The sequence below is a fragment of the Stomoxys calcitrans genome, chromosome 2, assembly GCF_963082655.1.
Source record: "Stomoxys calcitrans chromosome 2, idStoCalc2.1, whole genome shotgun sequence".
Lineage (NCBI taxonomy): Eukaryota > Metazoa > Arthropoda > Insecta > Diptera > Muscidae > Stomoxys > Stomoxys calcitrans.
In genome coordinates this window covers 99244954-99265770 of record NC_081553.1, presented here as the reverse complement: position 1 = coordinate 99265770, position 20817 = coordinate 99244954, and the positions used below count along the sequence as shown (strand labels likewise).

General features: G+C 38.7%; 1 protein-coding gene across 2 annotated transcripts in view; it reads left to right on the top strand.

The window, feature by feature from the left end:
* Window positions 1–7367: 7367 nt before the first annotated feature.
* Window positions 7368–20817, top strand: part of LOC106090905 (myogenic-determination protein) — an 83740-nt gene continuing 70290 nt past the window's right edge. For both annotated transcript variants that reach the window (XM_059364146.1, XM_013257260.2), the window contains exon 1: window positions 7368–8060. In XM_059364146.1, the coding sequence (XP_059220129.1) occupies window positions 7386–8060 (675 nt within the window). In that variant the 5' untranslated portion in view covers window positions 7368–7385. The remainder of the gene's footprint in view (window positions 8061–20817) is intronic.

The following is a 20817-nucleotide window of genomic DNA, read 5'->3' as shown; positions in this document are numbered from 1 at the left end:
AAATGAAATTTTGACAAAATTTCTCATAGAAATTAAATTTTGATACAATTTCCTATAGATATGAAATTTTGACACAATTTCCTATAGAAATGAAATTTTGACAAAATTTCCTATAGAAATGAAATTTTGACAAAATTTCCTATAGAAATGAAATTTTGACAAAATTTACCATAGAAATGAAATTTTGACAAAATTTCCTATAGAAATGAAATTTTGACAAAATTTCCTATAGAAATGAAATTTTGACAAAATTTCCTATAGAAATTAAATTTTGACAAAATTTCCTATAGAAATAAAATTTTAACAAAATATCCTACAGAAATGAAATTTTGACAAAATTTCCTATAGAAATGAAATTTTGACAAAATTTCCCGTAGAAATGAAATTTTGACAAAATTTCCTATAGAAATGAAATTTTGACAAAATTTCCCATAGAAATGAAATTTTGACAAAATTTCCTATAGAAATGAAATTTTGACAAAATTTCTCATAGAAATGAAATTTTGATACAATTTCCTATAGATATGAAATTTTGACAAAATTTCCTATAGAAATGAAATTTTGACAAAATTTCCCGTAGAAATGAAATTTTAACAAAATATCCTATAGAAATGAAAATTTGACAAAATCTCCTAAGGAAATGAAATTTTGGCAAAATTTCCTATAGAAATGAAGTTTTGACAAAATTTCCTATAGAGATGAAATTTTGACAAAATTTCCTATAGAGATGAAATTTTGACAAAATTTCCTATAGAGATGAAATTTTGACAAAATTTCCTATAGAGATGAAATTTTGACAAAATTTCCTATAGAGATGAAATTTTGACAAAATTTCCTATAGAAATGAAATTTTAAAAAAATTTCCTATAAAATTGAATTTTGACAAAATTACCTATAAAAATGGAATTTTGACAAAATATCCTTAAAAAATGAAATTTTAAAAAAATTTCTATAGAAATCCAATTTTGATAAATTTTCATAAAAAATGAAATTTTGAAGAAAAAAAGTTTTATAGCAATAGTAGTTCTTTTGCATTGGCGCTCACTCTTTGTATGCAAAAAGACGAATTCGCCAACGCCTAATGGAGTGGATTACTTTCCCTCGTTAGAACCTTCAAATCTGTCGATGTATTTGAGTAGACCTCACATATATCCGTTAGCAAGATCACATAATTCAAAAAATATCAGCTCCAGCTTGACCAGCCTATGCTCCATAAGACCCAGACATGATCAAACCAGGTATTCGATCGTCTCACCCAACTCCGTGTGTGTAAATACCAAACCCTGCGCATTCACATCTATTGTCGGTGTAGAGGACTTCATCTCGTCCGCCAGAAAAAACGTTTGCAAAATCGCCAAGAAAGGAAAAGGACCGCTTTTCCTTAAAGTGGATAGCCAGTGTTCCTGTCATCTTTGTTTCTATAGGTGTGTGTGTAATTGCCAATAACCCTGCGCGTTCACATTTAAGATCGAGAACCGGACAATTCCTTCCGCAGTCGGAACCTTCAGCTCCTGTCGACATATCTGAGGAGGTCCCTCAGAGATACGTTTGCAAAATCATCCAGATTGGCGGCTTTTCCCTAAAGTGGACATTATAGAACATAGTCGAACGTAGAATAGATTTTCAAACGCCTTGATCTTCTACCCAGTTTCGAGATGTCTTTCTCCACGTGGTCTCTCCATCGCAGTTTTGCCTTCCCCTGTTTTATTATGGTCGTCTTCATAAGAATTCTTTGCTGGAGCTTCTTCATTCATTCTGACAACATGATCTAGCCAACGCTTGATGATGATATTTTACGATGGATCTTTCTCTCAGACACTTCAAGTACTGCTTTCGCAAATAACCATGCGTTGGAGCCATGCAACTGCACGGGTGGTGTCAGTGTCTTGCATAGTGTGATTTTCGTCTGTCGAGGGGTGGCTTTGCTCCCGAACTGCTAGTTCAATCCAAAGAAACATTTGTTAGTCAATATTATTCTTCGTTTTATTTCAAAACTAGTGCTGACTATCTCAAAGCTGTAGTTCTCCATTTTCTTTATCTGCTCGGGTGTACAGGATTTTGTGGCAGTTGCTACCATCAATTTACTGCCAGACCCACTTTCATTGATTCTCTTTCGATTGCTGCAATTGCTTCTTCCGGTGACCGACCCATAATACCAATGTCGCCGGCATAGGCGAGAGGTATTTGTTCTCTTGTGAGTAGTGTGCCAAGCCTATTCCCACCTACTTCTCGTTTAATCTTCTCCTGCAGGATATTAAAGAGATCACACGATAGGCTGTCTTCTTTCCTGAAACCTCCTTTGGTATTGATCGGTTCGGAGAGGTTCATTCCTATTTTAGCTAAGGAGCGTGTATCAGGAAGCGTTATCCCGCATAGCCATTACAAAACATCTCATACGAAATTTTAGCAATATCGGAAAAGAATTGCACCGTTTAGAGCCTCAAAAAAAAAAAGATTTCAATGGCAGCTATATCAAAACATGGACCTATATGGCCCATTTACAATCTCTACCGACCTACACTAATTGGAAGTATTTGTGCAAAATTCCAAGCGCCTAGCTTTACTCCTTCGAAAGTTAGCGTGCTTCCCTCAGACAGACGGACAGAAATGGCTAGATCCACTTAAAATGTCAAGACAATCAAGAATATATATATATTTTATAGGGTCTTAGATCAATATTTCGAGGTGCTAAAAACGGAATAGCGAAGTTAGTATACCCCTATGGTGGAGGGTATAAAATAAATATTTAATAATAATAAAATAAAAGTCGAATATCCACGAGACTAGGAGATTTGGCAGGCAGCCCATACAAATTTTCGAAATGCCGAGGTGGGTTACTCTAGGGGACTGCGACCGATCACCTAGGTCCTTGACATTTTGCAGGCTTTAGCTCTAACCATTCAAAATTTTCCCGAACTCAAACGCCGGATTTTTTACTAGTTATATCCTACACCACTACTGTGGTACAGGGTATTGCATTTGTTTGTAACACCCAGAAGGAATAGAGATAGACCCATTGATAAGTATACCAATCGACCCAGAATCACTTTCTGATTCGATTTAGCTATGTCGGTCTGTCTATTTGGCCGCCTGTCTTTCCATCTGTCCATATCAATTTGTGTACAAACTACAGGTCCCAATTTTCATCCGATCGTCTTCAAATTTGGCACATAAATTTTTTTTCTTACGTAGAGACAAAACCTATCGCAGTTGGAATAAATCGGTTCAGATTTGGATATAGCTCCCATATATATGTTCGTCTGATTTGCAGTAATAGTGCATTAACATAGTCATTTGTAAACCGATTCTGTCGAAATTTGGCAGGAAGGATTTTCTCTTGACTCTCGACATTACTGGTGATTTTCATAGAGATCGGTTCAGATTTGAGTATAGCTCCCATATATATGTTCGTCTGATTTGCAGTAATATTGCAATAAAATGATCATTTGTTAATCGATTCTCTCGAAATTTGGTAGGAAGGATTTTCTTTTGACTCTCGAGATTATTGGTGAATTTCTTAGAAATCGGTCCTGATATAGCTCTTATATATATATTGCCCGATTTTCACTACTACAGTATAAATGGTCAATAAATGCACTTGCAATCATCCCAAAAATTTTGTGCAAAGCTTTCATTGCCGACTTCCACAAGATCTATAAAGTCCGGTCGAAATCGGTTCAGATTTAAATATAGCTCTCATTTATATATATCGCCCGATTTGCACTCCTAGAGCAACTGCAAGCTCATTTATTGACCAATCTTGCCAAAACTTTGTGCAACGCATTCCTCGACGACTACCATAATATCTATAAAGTTTGGTCGAAATCGGTTCAGATATAGATATAGCTCCCATATATGTTTTCTTCCGATTGTGAGAAATATTGCAATAAAGTCCTCATTTGTTAACCGATTCTTTCGAAATTTGGCAGGAAGGATTTTCTTATGACTCGAATTTATTAGAAATCGGTCCAGATTTAGATATAGCTGCTAAACATCGCCATATATCGCCCGTTTAACACTTCTAAACTCACTGCAAGCGCATTTATTGAGCAGTCTTGCCAAAATTTTGTACAACGCTTTCCTCGACGATATCTGACAAGTTTGCTCGAAATCGGTTCAGAGTTAGAATTAGCTCCCATATATATTGGGTTGCCCAAAAAGTAATTGCGGATTTTTCATATAGTCGGCGTTGACAAATTTTTTCACAGCTTGTGACTCTGTAATTGCAATCTTTCTTCTGTCAGTTATCAGCTGTTACTTTTAGCCTGCTTTAGAAAAAAAGTGTAAAAAAAGTATACTTGATTAAAGTTCATTCTAAGTTTTATTAAAAATGCATTTACTTTCTTTTAAAAAATCCGCAATTACTTTTTGGGCAACCCAATATGTTCGTCAGATTTTGGGTAATTTGCAATAATATTGTCAATTGTCAACCGTAGTCCTAACTATTGTTGCCAATCAAGAAAATTATTTCTTTCCGCATCTAAACCCGACCAAAACCTACCAAATGTTCTACATTAATCTTTCGTGCCAAATTTCGTGAGAATCGGTTTACAAATGACAATATTGTTGCAAATCAAATATACCCACTACCATAGGATGGGAGTATACAAATCTATACAATCTATATATTCCGTTCGTAACACCTCGAAATATTTATCTGCGATCCCATAAAGTATATATGTTCTGGATCGTCTTGATATTCTGAGTCGAATTAGCCATGTCCGTCGGTCCGTCTGTTGAAATCACGATAGCGGTCGAACGCGTAAACCTAGCAGCATGAAATTTTGCACATATACTTCTTTCTTATGTAGTTTGTTGGGGATTGCAAATGGGCCATATCGGTTCAGATTTGGATATAGCCCCTATATAAACCGATCCCCCGATTTGGCTTCTTGAGCCCCTAGAAGCCTGAATTTTCACCGATTTGGCTACAATTTTAAAACAAAGACTTGAGTTATGACTTCGAACATCCATGTCCAGTATGATCCGAATCGGTCTATAAACAGATATAGCCCCCATATAAACCGATCCCCGGATTTGACTTCTTGAGCCCTTAGAAGCCTCAATTTTCATCCGATTAGGCTGAAATTTGAAGCAATGACTTGAGTTATGACTTTCAACATCCATGCCAAGTATGCCAAATCGTTTATAAACAGATATAGCACTCATTAAAACCAATCCGGATTTGACTTCTTCAGCCCTTAGAAGCTTAAATTTTCATCTGATTTGGTTGAAAATTTGGCCCAAAATCCCATCTAATGACTTACAACAAGGTGATAACGGCTCCCTAAGTCCCCATATCCCGATTTGACTTCTTGAGACCAAAATAATTAAAATACAAACTCAGTTAATAAGGGTAAATTTTTGGGTATCAATGGATTCGGCCTGGCCGAATTAGCACGCTTTTAATTGTCAAGGCTACAGTACTAGATAGTCGTTATTCATACAGGATCTAGACATGCCCGTCTCTATATAATAAAGTCGTATTTTTGCCGCGATTTCAATAAAAAACCGTTCCGAGTTTGGATAAAGCGATCTACCAATTTAAGTGTTTGAGCCCAGAAATGGCCTTTTACTTCCCATTTTCGCCGTAACAGCAAGATGCATGTACCCCTCAACTTTTGAGTATAGACCAGATTGTGTGCAGCTGCCACATAGCCTTGTTTTCCGATTGAAGGCATTGAACGCAAAAATGCCGCATTTTCTATCTAGAATTTACGAAGTTTGGAAGATATCCCTTAACACTCGTACCAGCAGTTACGGTCAATATCAGAACTTACGCCAATTTTCTTGAAATTTGAAGCAATGAGACCCTTAATAACCCCTGACCCCTCGCTATGCTTGGCTTAATTCTGCACTCTTAACGAATACACAGAAACGACACGAAGTGAATTAATTTTGAGTCATCCCGGCGATTTCTTCGGTAATTAACTTGGTATTAACATGTTGGAAAACCCTACCAAAAATTGAGGTAAGCCTACCAACCTACCAAGAGAATAAAAACCTACCAATTTTTGGCAGGAACTTACCAAAAACGGCAACACTGGTTTTAACGGTGTAAACATATTTGCTTTGCTCAAAATTTGATACGGGTTATTGAATAACCCATCTGAAACCATCCGCCAGGGCCCATCAATATTGCATCAGAATTAGATATAGCTCTCACTTTGTATGGGTGTTGGTGTAGGGTATTATAATGTCGGCATCACCCCACCTTTCCCTTTCCTTACTGGTTTTTTTTCCGAATTTATCCCACTGTGCAATATGCCCAATTGAAGTGTATCGAAGTCCCCTCCCAATCTTTTCGTGACTTCATATAAGCGTTATCCGTAAATTTTGGGGTGTCATTGTCCCAAACACCATCAGCATTAGCCTACCAATCTTTTTGTAGGGAATGTGTATCCAAAATATCCTTTCTTGCTTTCCGTAATAGCCTCGTCTTTTCACAATTCGAATCTTTACATAGGATTTTCATTGTCCTACCGACCGTTTCGTTGTGTCGATGTCAGTTAGTCTCCTCAGCTTTTTCCTAAGCAACTATCCAAAATGAAACTATGATCAGATTCGTTTTCCTTCACTATGCCAACTACCCTCAGCATAAGCACAACATCGGCGGCACAGTAGTGCCTACCTAAGTAAAGTACGAAACGTCCTCAAACCTGATTACTGCACTGCAAGTGGGAAGTATGTCTCTTGATTATTTTATAAACTTGATTAAGCCATAGCTTGATTGCTTAATTGTAGTATTCTCACCTCACCTTTCACACGATTTACTTTCGTTGACCCTCAATTTGCTCCCTTTCACATTTGATCCTTGATCCAGATCGATCAAAAACAAAATGCCTTCTTTAATGGCATATTGGCTGAAGCAAACATTTTGTTTCTACATTTGCCCCCAAATGGGGCGTGTTCATACTGACACATGTGTTGTGTAGTACTCAAAATTGTTGTTGTTTTCAAAGCATACACAACGTATTAGAATGTCCCGTCAACGACGAATTAACGAACGATTTAAAAATAGCAACAACTCAAATCAGAAAAGACACCAACATCAACAACATCGTCCTCCTGAGTGTTTCACTCAAAATTTTGAATATTTTCTTCTGCTGTCTTGTTTTGAGTTTGGGGGAATATTGAAATCAGCAGAAATTGTCACCAAATGTTGAATGAGTGTCGCCGACGATAGAACACGCAGGAAAAACGACGCGGCAAACGAAAGTTGGGAGAACGGGCAAACAGAAAACGAAATTTTATAGTGAAATTTTAGTGAATGGTGTTGAAAAAAAAAACAAATAAAACATAAAAAAAAATTTTTATTGAAAAAAGAAAGTTAAAAAATTAATTTTTGTTTTTTTGAAAAAAAAAAAAAAAAATAAATAAATATTATGACCAAATATCAAAGAATTAATTTCCAAAATTTCAAAAATCATTTAAATACGCCAAACGAAACAAGTGATCGTGAAGGCGTCATCAACAGTGGTGATAGTGTTGTAGTGATCAAAGAAGAATACTCACCACCATCAGCTTCAATGATTCATTTTCAATTTAATAACTCCAACAGTTTGCAACAACAAAATCTTGCCCATCAACATAGTCAGCAACAACAACAACATCAGCAGCAGCAGCAACATCATAATCAACACCATCATCATCATCAACAGCAGCAGCAGCAGCAGCATCATCACCATCAACAACACCAACAATTGCAAACGTTTTTAAGTCGCTTCAATGCCCAAACTAGCTCAGTCTCTTCAAACCTCTGTGATTCCCTAACGCCACAGGTTAATGCTGCCTCCTTGAATTCTTGCAGTTTTCGCAGCAGCTTCAATGAGTCCGCTAATACCCTCGATTCTCACAATCTTACACCCTCGCCCATATTTACGGATTACGATGAGAATAGCCTCAGCTCAGAGGAGCATGTGTTGGCACCTTTGGTCTGTGCCAATGCCCAATCGTCTCGACCCTGTCTGACATGGGCCTGCAAGGCGTGTAAAAAGAAAAGTGTTGCTGTGGACCGTCGCAAAGCGGCCACAATGCGTGAGCGACGGCGTTTAAGAAAGGTAAAGGGAAAAGCCGGGAAAATTTTGGGAAATATTAAGGAACAAAGGGGTTTTCTTTGAAAAAAGGTATAGGGAAGATGTCTTGTAGTTTAATTTACCGATAGAAATTCAAGGTAATTTTTGTTGCAGTGAAAAACATCTGGAAAGGTGTAAAATTTGATTTTATATACACTCTTCTTTGTAAATATGATCTATGCTAAGTTCCACTGGCTTAGCTTTGAAATGTATGACAAAAGCCACAAATAACATCCACGTACAATATTTCAAATCGGACAGGAACTGCGTCCCTCAAGATCTCAGAAAGTCATATCACTTAATCGGTTTATATAAGAATCAATCCCATGGCAGTCGGTTGTACGTATCGAATTGACCCGATGGAGTCTTTCATCGGCAATGGCTGCCGCCTCAGTGTACAACCCAGTACTACAACAACAACATGAGAGTTAACTCTGTTTTTTTATGCTCTTTGGTAGTTGAATTGTTACAAAGACGGATTACTAGTGCAGGGGCTCGAGGGTTTAATTTTCACCCTGGTAGTTGATTTGTTGGCGAGACGGATTACAAGTGCAAGGATTCGATTCCCCCCAAGGGCTTTAGTTGCGTGTTTGTGGTGAACAATGTGACTGAAGATTTGATGGCGGATATTTTCAAATCTCTTTCAGCGAAATAAGTGGCAAAATCGGTTATATAGACCAGGGACGTAGCCAGGATTTTATTTTCGGGGAGCTCATATCGGAACCGCAGAACAAAAATAAGTCCGTATACGGTAGATCACAGCTTGCCTAAACAGTAACCTAAATTACATTCGAAAATAAGTTTTTTTTTTAATTTCCATCAAAGGGGGTGGGGCCCGATGTTATGATCGTACAAGCATCCGTTTACTATACGGTGTCAATGCCATCTGGAGGAGGTGGAATAGATCAGATAGAATCACCCAGTTTTGGTTTTGCATTGTGAAACAAGTAAAAGCACGTCAAGTTCGGCTGGGCCGAATCCTATGAACCCTCCGCATATGACAAGTTCATTGAATGGGTCAATGACTATAAAGAGATATAAAATATATATCGAACAATATGGACCGTCCTTGTAATGTCATTTGGAAGTCTTCAAAACACCCTCCTTAAAAATTTTAGGCAAATCGGATGATAATTGCGGCCTCTAGATGGTCAAGAAATCAAATCGGGAAAGGTTTATATGGGTGTTATATTAAAATTTTTCAAGTTTTTTGCCTGTTAGGGCGAAGATCATTAAATTTTACAATTTTTTTGTTTGTTTCTCTTTCGAGACGATCTCAATGATCGCAGATGCAAATGGAAAAGGAAAGCCAAAGATAGCAACACACACCAACCACTATGGGACGCGTTTCGTCTTTGGTTAGAAGACTTTTCAACCATATTAGGTGTAATGGCTTCAAGGGCCGTGCGTTGCTATGTTGTATTTGAATCGTATTAATAGCGAAAACGCATCTATGATACAATTACCACATTAACCACGCTCGACAACCTTGTCCATTAGCTGTACTTTTCCCAATGCATGTATTCTTTTTATGTAATGAAAGACATTCTTTCTGTGACAATTTACACTTCTTCCGTACTACACATGATTTTGTGCATCAGTTGGAAGTTGTATTGATGGCTTTGAATGCTAAGATAACGGCAATGGCTCTCGCTGTTGCTCCGTGTGCCCTGGTTCGAATCCCGGCCGGGAATTCAAAATATCAGTCAAATCGGGCAGTAATTGCGCCTCTAAAGGCGCATTTATATCGCAGATACATCCGCAAACAGTTGTTGGAAGTCATAACAAAACGCCACGTGCAAAATCTAAGCCGAATCGGATGAGAATAACATCCTCTAGAGGCGCAAGAACTCAAAGCGAGAGATCGTTTCACCAGATGATGGATCGATTGATGCCATATCTGGCGCAGTTGTTGGAAGGTATAACAAAACGCCCCGAGCAGAATCTAAGCCCAATCGGATAAGTATTACGTCCTCTAGAGGCTCAAAAAGTCAAAGCGGGAGATTGTTTCTAATGGCAGCTATACCAGATTATGGACCGATTTATGCCATACTTGGCGCAGTTGTCGGTCAAGTCATAACGAAACACTACGTGCACAATGTCAACCCAATCGGATATTAATTGCGCCAACTGGAGGCTCACGAAGTGAAATCGGAACATCGGTTACTATGGCAGTTTAGAGCTGGCAAATTATCGATGGCACTATCGATATTTAATTTATTGACTGAATACCGATTTATATTTTCCGATGGATACTATCGCAAAAGTTCAATTTTTTGCAACATTAAACAAAACTAAGCAACCCGACACTGAATGCATCCTTTAAGATAAATTGCGCCTATAAAGGGCGCAATTTTCATCCAATTAGGCTAACATTTTGTACAATAATTTCTCTCATGACATCCAACTGACTTTATTAATCTTGATTTTATATGGTCTGGTATTGATATTGCTTCTATATAGATCGATCTCCTCATTTTTACTTCTCATTTTGGTTCCAAATATAAGTGATGGGAAATTAGATTAGAAATAAGATAGTATCGATACTATCGATATTTATTATTAAACATATCGAAAATATCGAATGTTGCGATTATCGATAGTTTGCCAGCCATATGACAGCTATATCAAAACATGGACAGATTTGAACTTTGCTTGGATACTTGGCACAGATGTTGGAATTTATAACAAAATGCCACGTGCAAAATTTTAGGCCAATTGCGTCCTCTACAGGCTCAAAAAGTAAAATCGGGAGATTGGTTTATATGGTTGCTATGTCAAAACATACAATCCCAACCGACCTACACTAATAAAAGTATTTTGCAAAATTTCAAGCGCCTCTCTTTGTTCCTTCGAAAGTGTGCGTGCTTTTGACTGACAGACAAGTAGACGTGCAGACGGGCATGGCTAGATCGAATTTAATCGAATAGATCAAGAATATAATACTTTGTTGGGCCTAGATCAATATTTCGATGAGTTACAAACGGAATGATTAAATTAGTATACCTCATCCTATGGTAAAGGGTATACAAATTGCCAAGATTGGTCTGATTTGAGATTGTCACTATGTCACTATCCCAAATATGATTTTAGACCAATTTGGACCATGCTTGGATGTAACAGTCATAACATAACTCAACTTGCAAAATTTTAAGCTAACGTTTGAGATTTCGAGGAGCTTAAGAATTCAATTTGGATGATCTTTGGTTATGGTAATTTAATCTAATTTTAATCTATTTAACATCCCCTAATGAAAGGTATTTGGGAGTAAAGTAGGAATTTGATATCCACATTCGGCGCGAAATGTCTGAAAGGCCGTCCCAGGCCCCAACCCCAAACAGAACTTATTTACTGACCACTGTAATAAAAGGCCCAAAAAAATCATTAGAGAATGAATGAAGGCAAAGCAGTCAGACCCGATTTAACTAGTAAGGCTTTTCACTCTGCAGTTTTAACGAAACTCAACGTGCAAAATTTTTTTATCTCGAGGAGTTTAAGAACATAATTTGGATGATCTTTGTATATGGGAATTATATCTGATTTTGACCTCTTTGGGCCATAATTGGCGCGTATAAGTTAGGCTCACCAGGGACTTCAGAACTCAAATTGGATGAATGGTTTACCTGGCAGCTATATCAGATTTGGTCCATACTTGCCTCAGATATTAAAAATCAAAACATAATTCAACATGCAGTGGCTTAAGAAGTCAAATGAGCTGATAGTAGAGCTGGCAAATTATCGATGGCACTATCGATATTTTATTTTTTGACTGAATATCGATTGATATTTTTCTGATGGATACTAACGCAAAAGTTTAATTTTTTGCAAAATTAAAGAAAACTAAGCAACCCGACACTGAATGCATCCTTTAAGTTAGAGGCTCAAGAAGTCAAGACCCAAGATCGGTTTATATAGCAGCTATATCAGGTTACGAACCGATTTGAACCATACTTAGCACAGTTGTTGGAAATCATGGCTAACATTTTGTACAATGATTTCTCTCATTTGTTACATCTGACTTTATTAATCTTGGTTTTGTTTGGTCTGGCATTGATATTGCTTCTATATAAATCGATGTATAGACATGAGCTTTTGTTGAAACATGTCATGCAATTTTGCCCACGAACATTCCATTGAGGAACAGGGGCAAACTTCTAACATATCAATGAATACTGTCCTATTCAAGTCTAAGCTCAATGATAAGGGGCCTCCTTTTTATAGCCGAGTTCGAACGGCATGCCGCAATGCGACACCTCTTTGGGGATAAGTTTATACATGGCTGCCATACCGAACTGTACATTACCTCATAAATGTCGCCAGCATTAGGGAGGGATAACCACCACTGAAAAATTTTTCTGATGTTCTCGCCTGGTTTCGAACCCAGGCGTTCAGCGGACATGCTAACCTCTGCGATACGGTGGTCTCCTTCGAACTCTTGTATTTTGGGTAAAAAATGTCGGATATCATCTCACGACAGCGCTCACCATTCACAGTTACGTTACGATTCGCAACATCTTTATAGAAGTACGGTCTAATGATGCCACCAGCCCATAAACTCCACCAAACGGTTAATTTTTCTGGATGTATTGGTAGCACTTGCAAAGCTTCTGGCTGATCCTCACTCCAAAATTGAAAATTCTGCTAATTTACGTACAAAAATGAGCTTCGTCGCTAAAGAAGAAGAAGCGCGCGATGAACTTTCTTAACAGATCATGCATTTTGATAATAAAATTCAACAATTTGCAAGCGTTATTCGTTTGTAAGGCAATTCATGGTTAAATTATAAAAATGTTTGACAGTGAAACAAAACTCGAAATATGTGTGTCGCCAAAATGATAATAGTTAAAAAATCACCCTTTATTATAAAATCGGTTTCAAATCCCTCCTCACTTATGGTGGTCACCCATAGGTGTAGCCATAAAATGTCCCCCTTTGGCGTGCCTTGTGCCACTTTTTCCCTAACTTTTATGTCATGGGATCTACAGTTTATCCACCTGTTCATATGGTTTATCCAGTTTTTAAGGACACGGTCCGCCCGGTACTAGTCTAATGGTGGGATCAGTGTGTCGGTACGCACATTCTTAATTGTCTCCTCGATGTCAATGCTTTTTTATTTTGGCGGCGTCATTAACACAATCGACCTGTTCGCAGCAAAGCTTTCAGGAGGCACGTTTTGCAGCTCTGATCATCTTATTGTATTTCTTGAGCCGTGTGTAATACCAACCCAATAAACTTCCGCTTTTTACGAGGTGTTCTAAAGTCTGTGGACCTCTTTTTCAATGTTCCGAATCTCCCCGGTTATTCAGGACTGTTCTTAGGCTAATTTCCTTTCTCGAATAGGACAAGTATCTTCGAAACACCTCACTATTGCAGTCGTAATCCTGTTGACATTGTCGTCAATGTCTTCTATTCTTGGACAATCTAAATTATCTTGCGCAGGTCTTCTTCAGAGTTATCTTCCGAATTTGGTCCAGTTGGTGTTTTACTTTTTAGGGAAGCTTATCGTATACGGCGCTGGCCGTGCTATTCTAAAGCTAATGTAACGATGGTCAGAGTGCACCATGAAGAGCCTCCAATCCTGAACCCCATCGTTTAGATTTTCCAAACATATTGTCACATCTAATATGGCGGTATTTCTAATATTAAGTGTTATTGGGTCGTTAGCATATAAGACCACTGCCCGGACTTGGGCCCGCTTATTAGTGGTGGTACTACCCCACGAAATGTGGTGAGAGTTCGCATCGCACCCTATTAGTACCTCATTTCCTGTCTGTTTTGCCTTCCTCACCAACTGTTGCAGCTTCAACGTGGGTCGGAGAGTCGAACGGCAGATATAGTGTTGCCAGGTATGCTCCACCGTCTTCCTGTTCAACACTGTTCCATACGACGTTGACAAATCTGGGGAAAACATATAATTAAAATTTTTATGACAAAAAACCCAAGTCCTCGGCCGAGTACCAGTGTTAGCATAGAACAATTGGTAGTGGATATGGTTCAGTCCAAAACTTTGTTCCAGGTCGTCCATGGCTCCTGAATTAAGAGAATATGAATTCTGCCCTTGCTGTATAATGTGATCCTATCTTCTATTCACATTGATTTAAACTATTAGCTAGCCATGCGCCCACCGAAGGATGGGGGTATATTCATTTTGTCATTTCGTTTGCAACACATCGAAATATCCATTTCCAACCCTATAAAGTATACACATTCTCGATCAGCGTAAAAATCTAAGACGGTCTAGCCTTGTCCGTTGGTTTGTCCGTCCGTCTGTCTGTTCAAATCACGCTACAGTCTTTAAAGATTAGAGATATTGAGCTGAAAATTTGCACAGATCCTTTTTTTTATCCATAAGCAGGTAAAGTGAGTTGTGTCAGGCCCGTCGAAATCCTTCTTCAATTTGGCCCAGATCGGTTCAGATTTGGATATAGCTGCCATAAAGACCGATCTCTCGATTTAAGGTTTCGGGCCATTAAAAGGCGCATTTATTGCCCGATGTCGCCGAAATTTGGGACAGTGAGTTAAGTTAAGCCCCTCGTCATACTTCTGTAATATGGTACAGGTCGGTCCAGATTTGAATATAGCTGCCATATAGACCTATCTCTCGATTTAAGGTTTTGGGCCCATTAAAGGCGCATTTATTACCCGATGTAGCCGAAATTTGGGACAGTGAGTTAAGTTAAGCCCCTCGACATCCCTCTTCAATTTGGCCCAGATCGGTTCAGATTTGGATATAGCTGCCATATAGACCGATCTCTCGATTTAAGGGTTTGGGCCCATAAAAGGCGCATTTATTGTCCGATGTCGCCGAAATTTGGGACAGTGAGTTAAGTTAAGCCCCTCGACATACTTCTGTAATATGGCACAGATCGGTCCAGATTTGGATATAGCTGCCATATAGACCGATCTCTCGATTTAAGGTTTTGGGCTCATAAAAAGCGCATTTATTGTCCCATGTCGCCGAAATTTTGGACAGTGAGTTGTGTTAGGCCCTTCGACATTCTTCTTCAATTTGGCTCAGATCAGTCCAGATTTGAATATAGCTGCTATATAGACCGATCTCTTGTTTTAAATTTTAGGCCCATAAAAGGCGCATTTATTGTCCGATTTCGCCGAAGTTTGGCCCAGTGAGTTGTGTAAGACTCTTCGAAAATTTTCTGCAATTTGGGCCATATAGGTCCAGATTTGGATATAGCTGCCATATAGACGAATATCTCGATTTAAAGTCTTGTCTAAAATAAAAGGCGCATTTATAGTTCGATTTCACTGAAATTTGACACAGTGACTTATGTTAGGCTTTTCGACATCCGTATCGTATATGGTTCAGATCGGTTTATTTTTAGATATAGCTACTAAAATGACCAATATGTTGGTCTATTGAACAATGACTTGTATTATTATTTGCTCCAAATCGGAACATATTTCGATATAGCTGCTATGGGGCATAAGGTACTCATTTTTCACCGGATTTTGACGAAAGGTTGTTTACATATCTACCCGAGGTGGTGGGTATACAAAGTTCGGTCCGGCCGAACTTAATACCTTTTCACCTGTTTTTCTTTACTTTTGGTGGCTTTTAAACACAATAAACTCTACTCTATAAAATCAAAAATCTGGTCACTGGCCATATCATTTATTAGTTTTAATTTTTTTTGTGACCTTATATTGTTTTCTTTTATAGTTATTGATCTATAACAAATTTTTGAATATTTTTGTAATTCTATTTTATAATCTGAAAAACAATTTCCTTTCAAAATACCACTTTCAGACATGTATAGGAAAGTACTAAGGAAAGGCAAAAGACAGACAAACAGACGGGCGTGTAGACTTTGAGAGACAGTAAAGAAAAATCATTACTTTTTTAATGGATTAAGGCATAAATGTCAACAACGATTTCATTATCAACAAATTAAGATGTATGAACGAATGAAGGAAGAAGAAGCGTCTCTCTGGCTATCGCGTGCATGTAATTTTAGCCACCTTAATGTCTGTCACAAAATTACCGACCACAAAAAATGCCACATTAAATTCATTTTTATGATCTGCAAAAAGACTTGAGACCCATTTAAATTGTTGCAAGTCGAATTCTTAACATAGCCCAGCCGACCAGCGATAGTGTCAGCCACCGAGGATGGTATCCAATCAAATCCAATTCCAACCCCAAATAAAACAAAACGAAAAAGCCTTAAAAGAAAAAAAAAAACAGCAGCACAACAATCATTCGTTTTGCTGGGCCATGTATGATCTTTTGGGGCGATCGTAAAACTGAAAACAAGAACTGAAATACATCACAACATTTTCCCTCTAGTCAAAGCCATACAACAGCAACAACAACAACGATGACAAAAACAATAAACTATAGAATTCTGGGCCAGACGCTCTGGGATGGCATCCCCTACAAATTACACGTTGTCATTTAAAACCGAAAAAGAATAAAGTACTCCATGGAAGAGAACAAAAATGCCATAAACATTGAAATTGTTGATGACAGAGTATACGAAACCTCAACAAAACCAGAAAGCTTCATAGGGCAAGGGTATGCGCATTATTTTGGTATAGAGGTTGTGGGAGTTTTGTTTTCGACTGAGGTCATATATCTAGGGCCAATTCTTGTATTTCTTTTTTTTTTGTCAAAATTTTCATTTTTAATTGATTTAATAATTTTGGGGTTTCCCATACCAGCGTTTATAATATTCGAACATTACATACGATTAAACGCTCTCTGTCTAGTCATAGACAAAAACCTCAAAATTTGATTTTTATAGAAAATTTAATTGAAACTTTTTGTTATAGAAAGTTTTTTGCAATTTGATTTTTATAGAAAAATTCCATAAAATTTAATGTTCATAGAATGACTTTCTTTCCGTCTCTAATATCTATTATTTAAGCTCTACAGTTTCTTATTTTACTTTACTTTACTTTAATTGGCTGTGACAGAACATTTGTTTCACTAGCCGAATGTAGAATAACATTCCTAGTGCCTCGATCTTCTGCGCTCATTTTATGATGTCTGACAAGAAGTTTCGAGGTGTCTCCAACCACTTGTTCTTTCCATTGGGCTTTTGGTTGCCCCGATTTACGTGTACCACCTTGTATGCCTTCAAAGGCTTTCTTTGCTGGAGCTTCTTCATCCATTCTGACAACATGATCTAGCCAACACAGTCGCTGTATTTTGAAACGTGTAACTATGCTATCGTCGTCATACAGCTCGTACGACGCTTATATTCTCCATTAACGCAAACTGGTCCATACATTTTACGAAGAATCTTTGTCTATATTTTCATGGTTGGTAAATAAGCTCTAGTTGGGAGTGTTTTGGGATGGGATGGCCCCTCAGACGTTTCACCCTGAATGTGGATTCCTAATGCATGCTCTACTCCCAAATTCCTCTCATTTGAGCCCCATATTGCCTTGGTAGGTTAATATGTCCAGCAAATATGTCTGGTGGGGTGGCAACCCTGACATATGGCCCTGAAAATAGATAACAGATTAATTTTCTACTCTCAAATGCCTTTCATTTTAGTCCCATATTGCCATTATTGGTACATATATTCAGTTTGCGAGAATTGGGGTGGGCTCCAGATACCCTATCTGATCTAGACCCCTCTTCAGATATCAAAAAATTAATTACTCTATCTTCACCACAGGACATTCTGCTTCATCTGTGAAAATTTCAAGAAAATCGGTTCAGTCGTTTATGAGTTTATACGGAACAAACAAACAAAAAAACAATAAAGGTAGGGAAAAAGTGTGAGTTCTCAAATCAGACCTATAGATGAGATAGGGAGATAAGAAGTTGTAAAATAAAGCAAAGTGTGTGGCAACTAGTGGTTTACACTTATAAAGAAGACAGTATTTAGCCAATACCTTCTGGTATTATTTTAATCACATTTTTGGCAAAAATTTTTAATACCATTTGGTATTAAATCAATACTAAATCAGATACTTCAATACTAAATCAATCAGACTCACTTAGACGTTTTCGTCCATTGTGATACCACAGTAACAGAAGAAGTAAAGTTAGGGTTTAGGTTTAAGTGGCAATCTGCCATCAGGCTCACTTAGATGTTTTCGTACATTGTGATACCGCAGGATCAGAAGAAGGAAGATGCCTTCTAGTTCCTACCGTTAAACCATCCAGATCGCTTTAAAAAGCCCAATTACTTGCGAATATTCACATCCGCCAAATCAGACAGGTTCTCAAAGAAATGAGAACCTAAACTGGAACGCCTTTTGACTGCTAGTGCGGGACACACACACAGAAGGTGTTGTATAGTCTTGACTTCTTCGATGTCCTCACAGCTTCTGTAAAAGTCGTTACTGGCAACCTTTAGTCTGTCAGCATGCTTTCCGATTAGACAGTGACCTGTCATGACGCACACAATCACTGAGACGTCAAAGCGGTGAACCTCTTCAAGTCTAGATTAGGGCACATAGTTTTGGAATGCTCACAGCCCCTTTTTTGTGACTATCTATCATTCGTTGTCCTTCGGGCCTGGTTAGCTTACATGTTGTTAGAGGGATACCCACAGATTCCAGTTTCCTTAGAATGTGTAAGGTAGTTCTTAGTCTCGCAAGCTCGTTCGCTTTACAATTCTCTGGGATATTTCTGTGGCCCGGCACACAGAACAGGTGAATTCTAGACTGTTCAGCCATCTCGTTGAGAGATCTACGACTGTCGGGGCGGCTTTTGTGTTTAGAAATACGTTCTCCAGGGATTTAATGGCTGCCTGGCAGTCTGAGAAGATATTTATGCCAATCGTCGTAATGACATTACATTTTAGACATTTCACCACTTCCTTAATTGGAAGGATCTCCGCTTGATACACACTGCAGTGATGAAGAGTTTTAAAAATTGATCACTGATTGCTGCACTTAGATACTATGCTCACACCCATAAAAGCCTCAAGTGCCGCCTGAATATCTCTATAAATTAAAATATCCAACTGTTCGATTTTCCTTGACAAGACTTACTCTACTGCCCTTACCACCTCGAAGACCTTCGTCTGGAAAATAGAGCAGTCGTTTCTCATCCGATGAGAGACATACAATCGTAGTTCCGCGCATGGATTTCATAAACGGTTCAATTATCCTTTTTCGATCCATCTGTACTAACTTAGTTTCCCATGGACATTTCATTAAGGAACAGAGAATACTTCTTTCATATCAATGAATGCAATCCTATTAAAGTTTAAGCTCAATGATAAGGGGTCTCCTTTTTTATGCCGAGTCCGAACGGCGTATCCCATAGCGACACACTTTGGCTGAGAATTTTTACATGTCTGCCATACCATTTTTTCAAATGGCATATTTCCTCACAAATGTCGCCTGCATTTCTTCAGATGTTCATGCCAGGATTTGAACCCAGGCGTTCAGCGTCATAGGTGGACATGTTAACCTCGGTGGCCTCCATCTGCAAAGATATAGAAATTCCTATGCCTGACCCGCCCTTTCTGCCACTCCGCCAAGATACGTATTAAAACATATAACCTCCTGTTCACGATATCTACTCTCGTCAGGTAGTCAGTTTGCAGGTCAGCCAGTATACGATTACCTGAATATCTGTCCGGAAACCTCCGAAGTTGGCCAAGTTGCGACAGCCTTATAGGTCAATCGGCTGTGTACCTAGCAACACCTCCGAGGACCTGGTCGCAGTAGTACTCATAGCCTCACTTTTAAATCAAAAGCACCCTATCCAGGTTCAGCACATGCGACGCATACTCAGTCACCGGCCACCACTCGCCCATAGGTCAGAACCGGTCGCACCACCGCTGAGTACAACCAGTGCATAAATAAAGGCCGCGCACACCATCTATTACCAATATGTTTCTGTCACGAATAGCTTTCCTTATCCCAGGCTCCCAATTCAACTTACTATCCAGAATAACCCCAAGAAACCTAGCCGATCTAGACAGTCCCAAAGTTGTTCCCTGCAAACTCGGCAGTCTGAACTCAGACATCTTCCTCTTCCACGTGAACAACACCAAATCAGCCTTCCTGGCGTTCATATTTAAAACACCTACAGTAGACCAAGAAGACGAGGCCCCAAAATCAATATGCAGAACCCCAGACTGGTTATCCAGGAACTTTCCGGTGGCAAGAATAACATTTACCAAGGCTTCGCATTTACCAACTTTCAATTCACTGGCTCCAATGACCAAATCGTCTGTCCCTTTCGTTTCCCCGTGACGAAACGATGCGGTTCGTGCCATCCTCAGAGAAAGCGTAAATCTCCTTACACTCCAAGATTGTTCGTGAACTTACCCGTACTTTTATTATAGCCCCGATCGAAATAGCCCAATGCTGGGTGTCATCTCCCTAGGCAGAAGCATACTCTACATAAGTGCGCCCGTAGCCCTGATTTCTTCTTTCTCTCCGTTCCTCGATGCGTTCATCGGCCACGTCTCTAACTCGGACTGTGTCATTTACCAAGGCTTCACATTTACCAATTTTACTGATGTCATTTCTCTGGCTCCAACAGTCAATTAGTCTGTCTATTTCGTTCCCCCTTACTCCGCTATGCACGATGCTAATCGTTTCATCCTCAGAGAAAGCGTTAATCTCCTTACACTCCAAGACAGTTCGTGACCTTACCCGTCCTTTTATTATAGCCCCGATCGAAGTAGCTCAATGCTGGGTGTTATCTTCCTAGGCAGAAGCATACATAAGTGCGCCCGTAGTCCTATGTGTCCAGTAATAATACCGAAATCTATATTGACCTGATTCCTTCTTTCTCTCCGTTCCA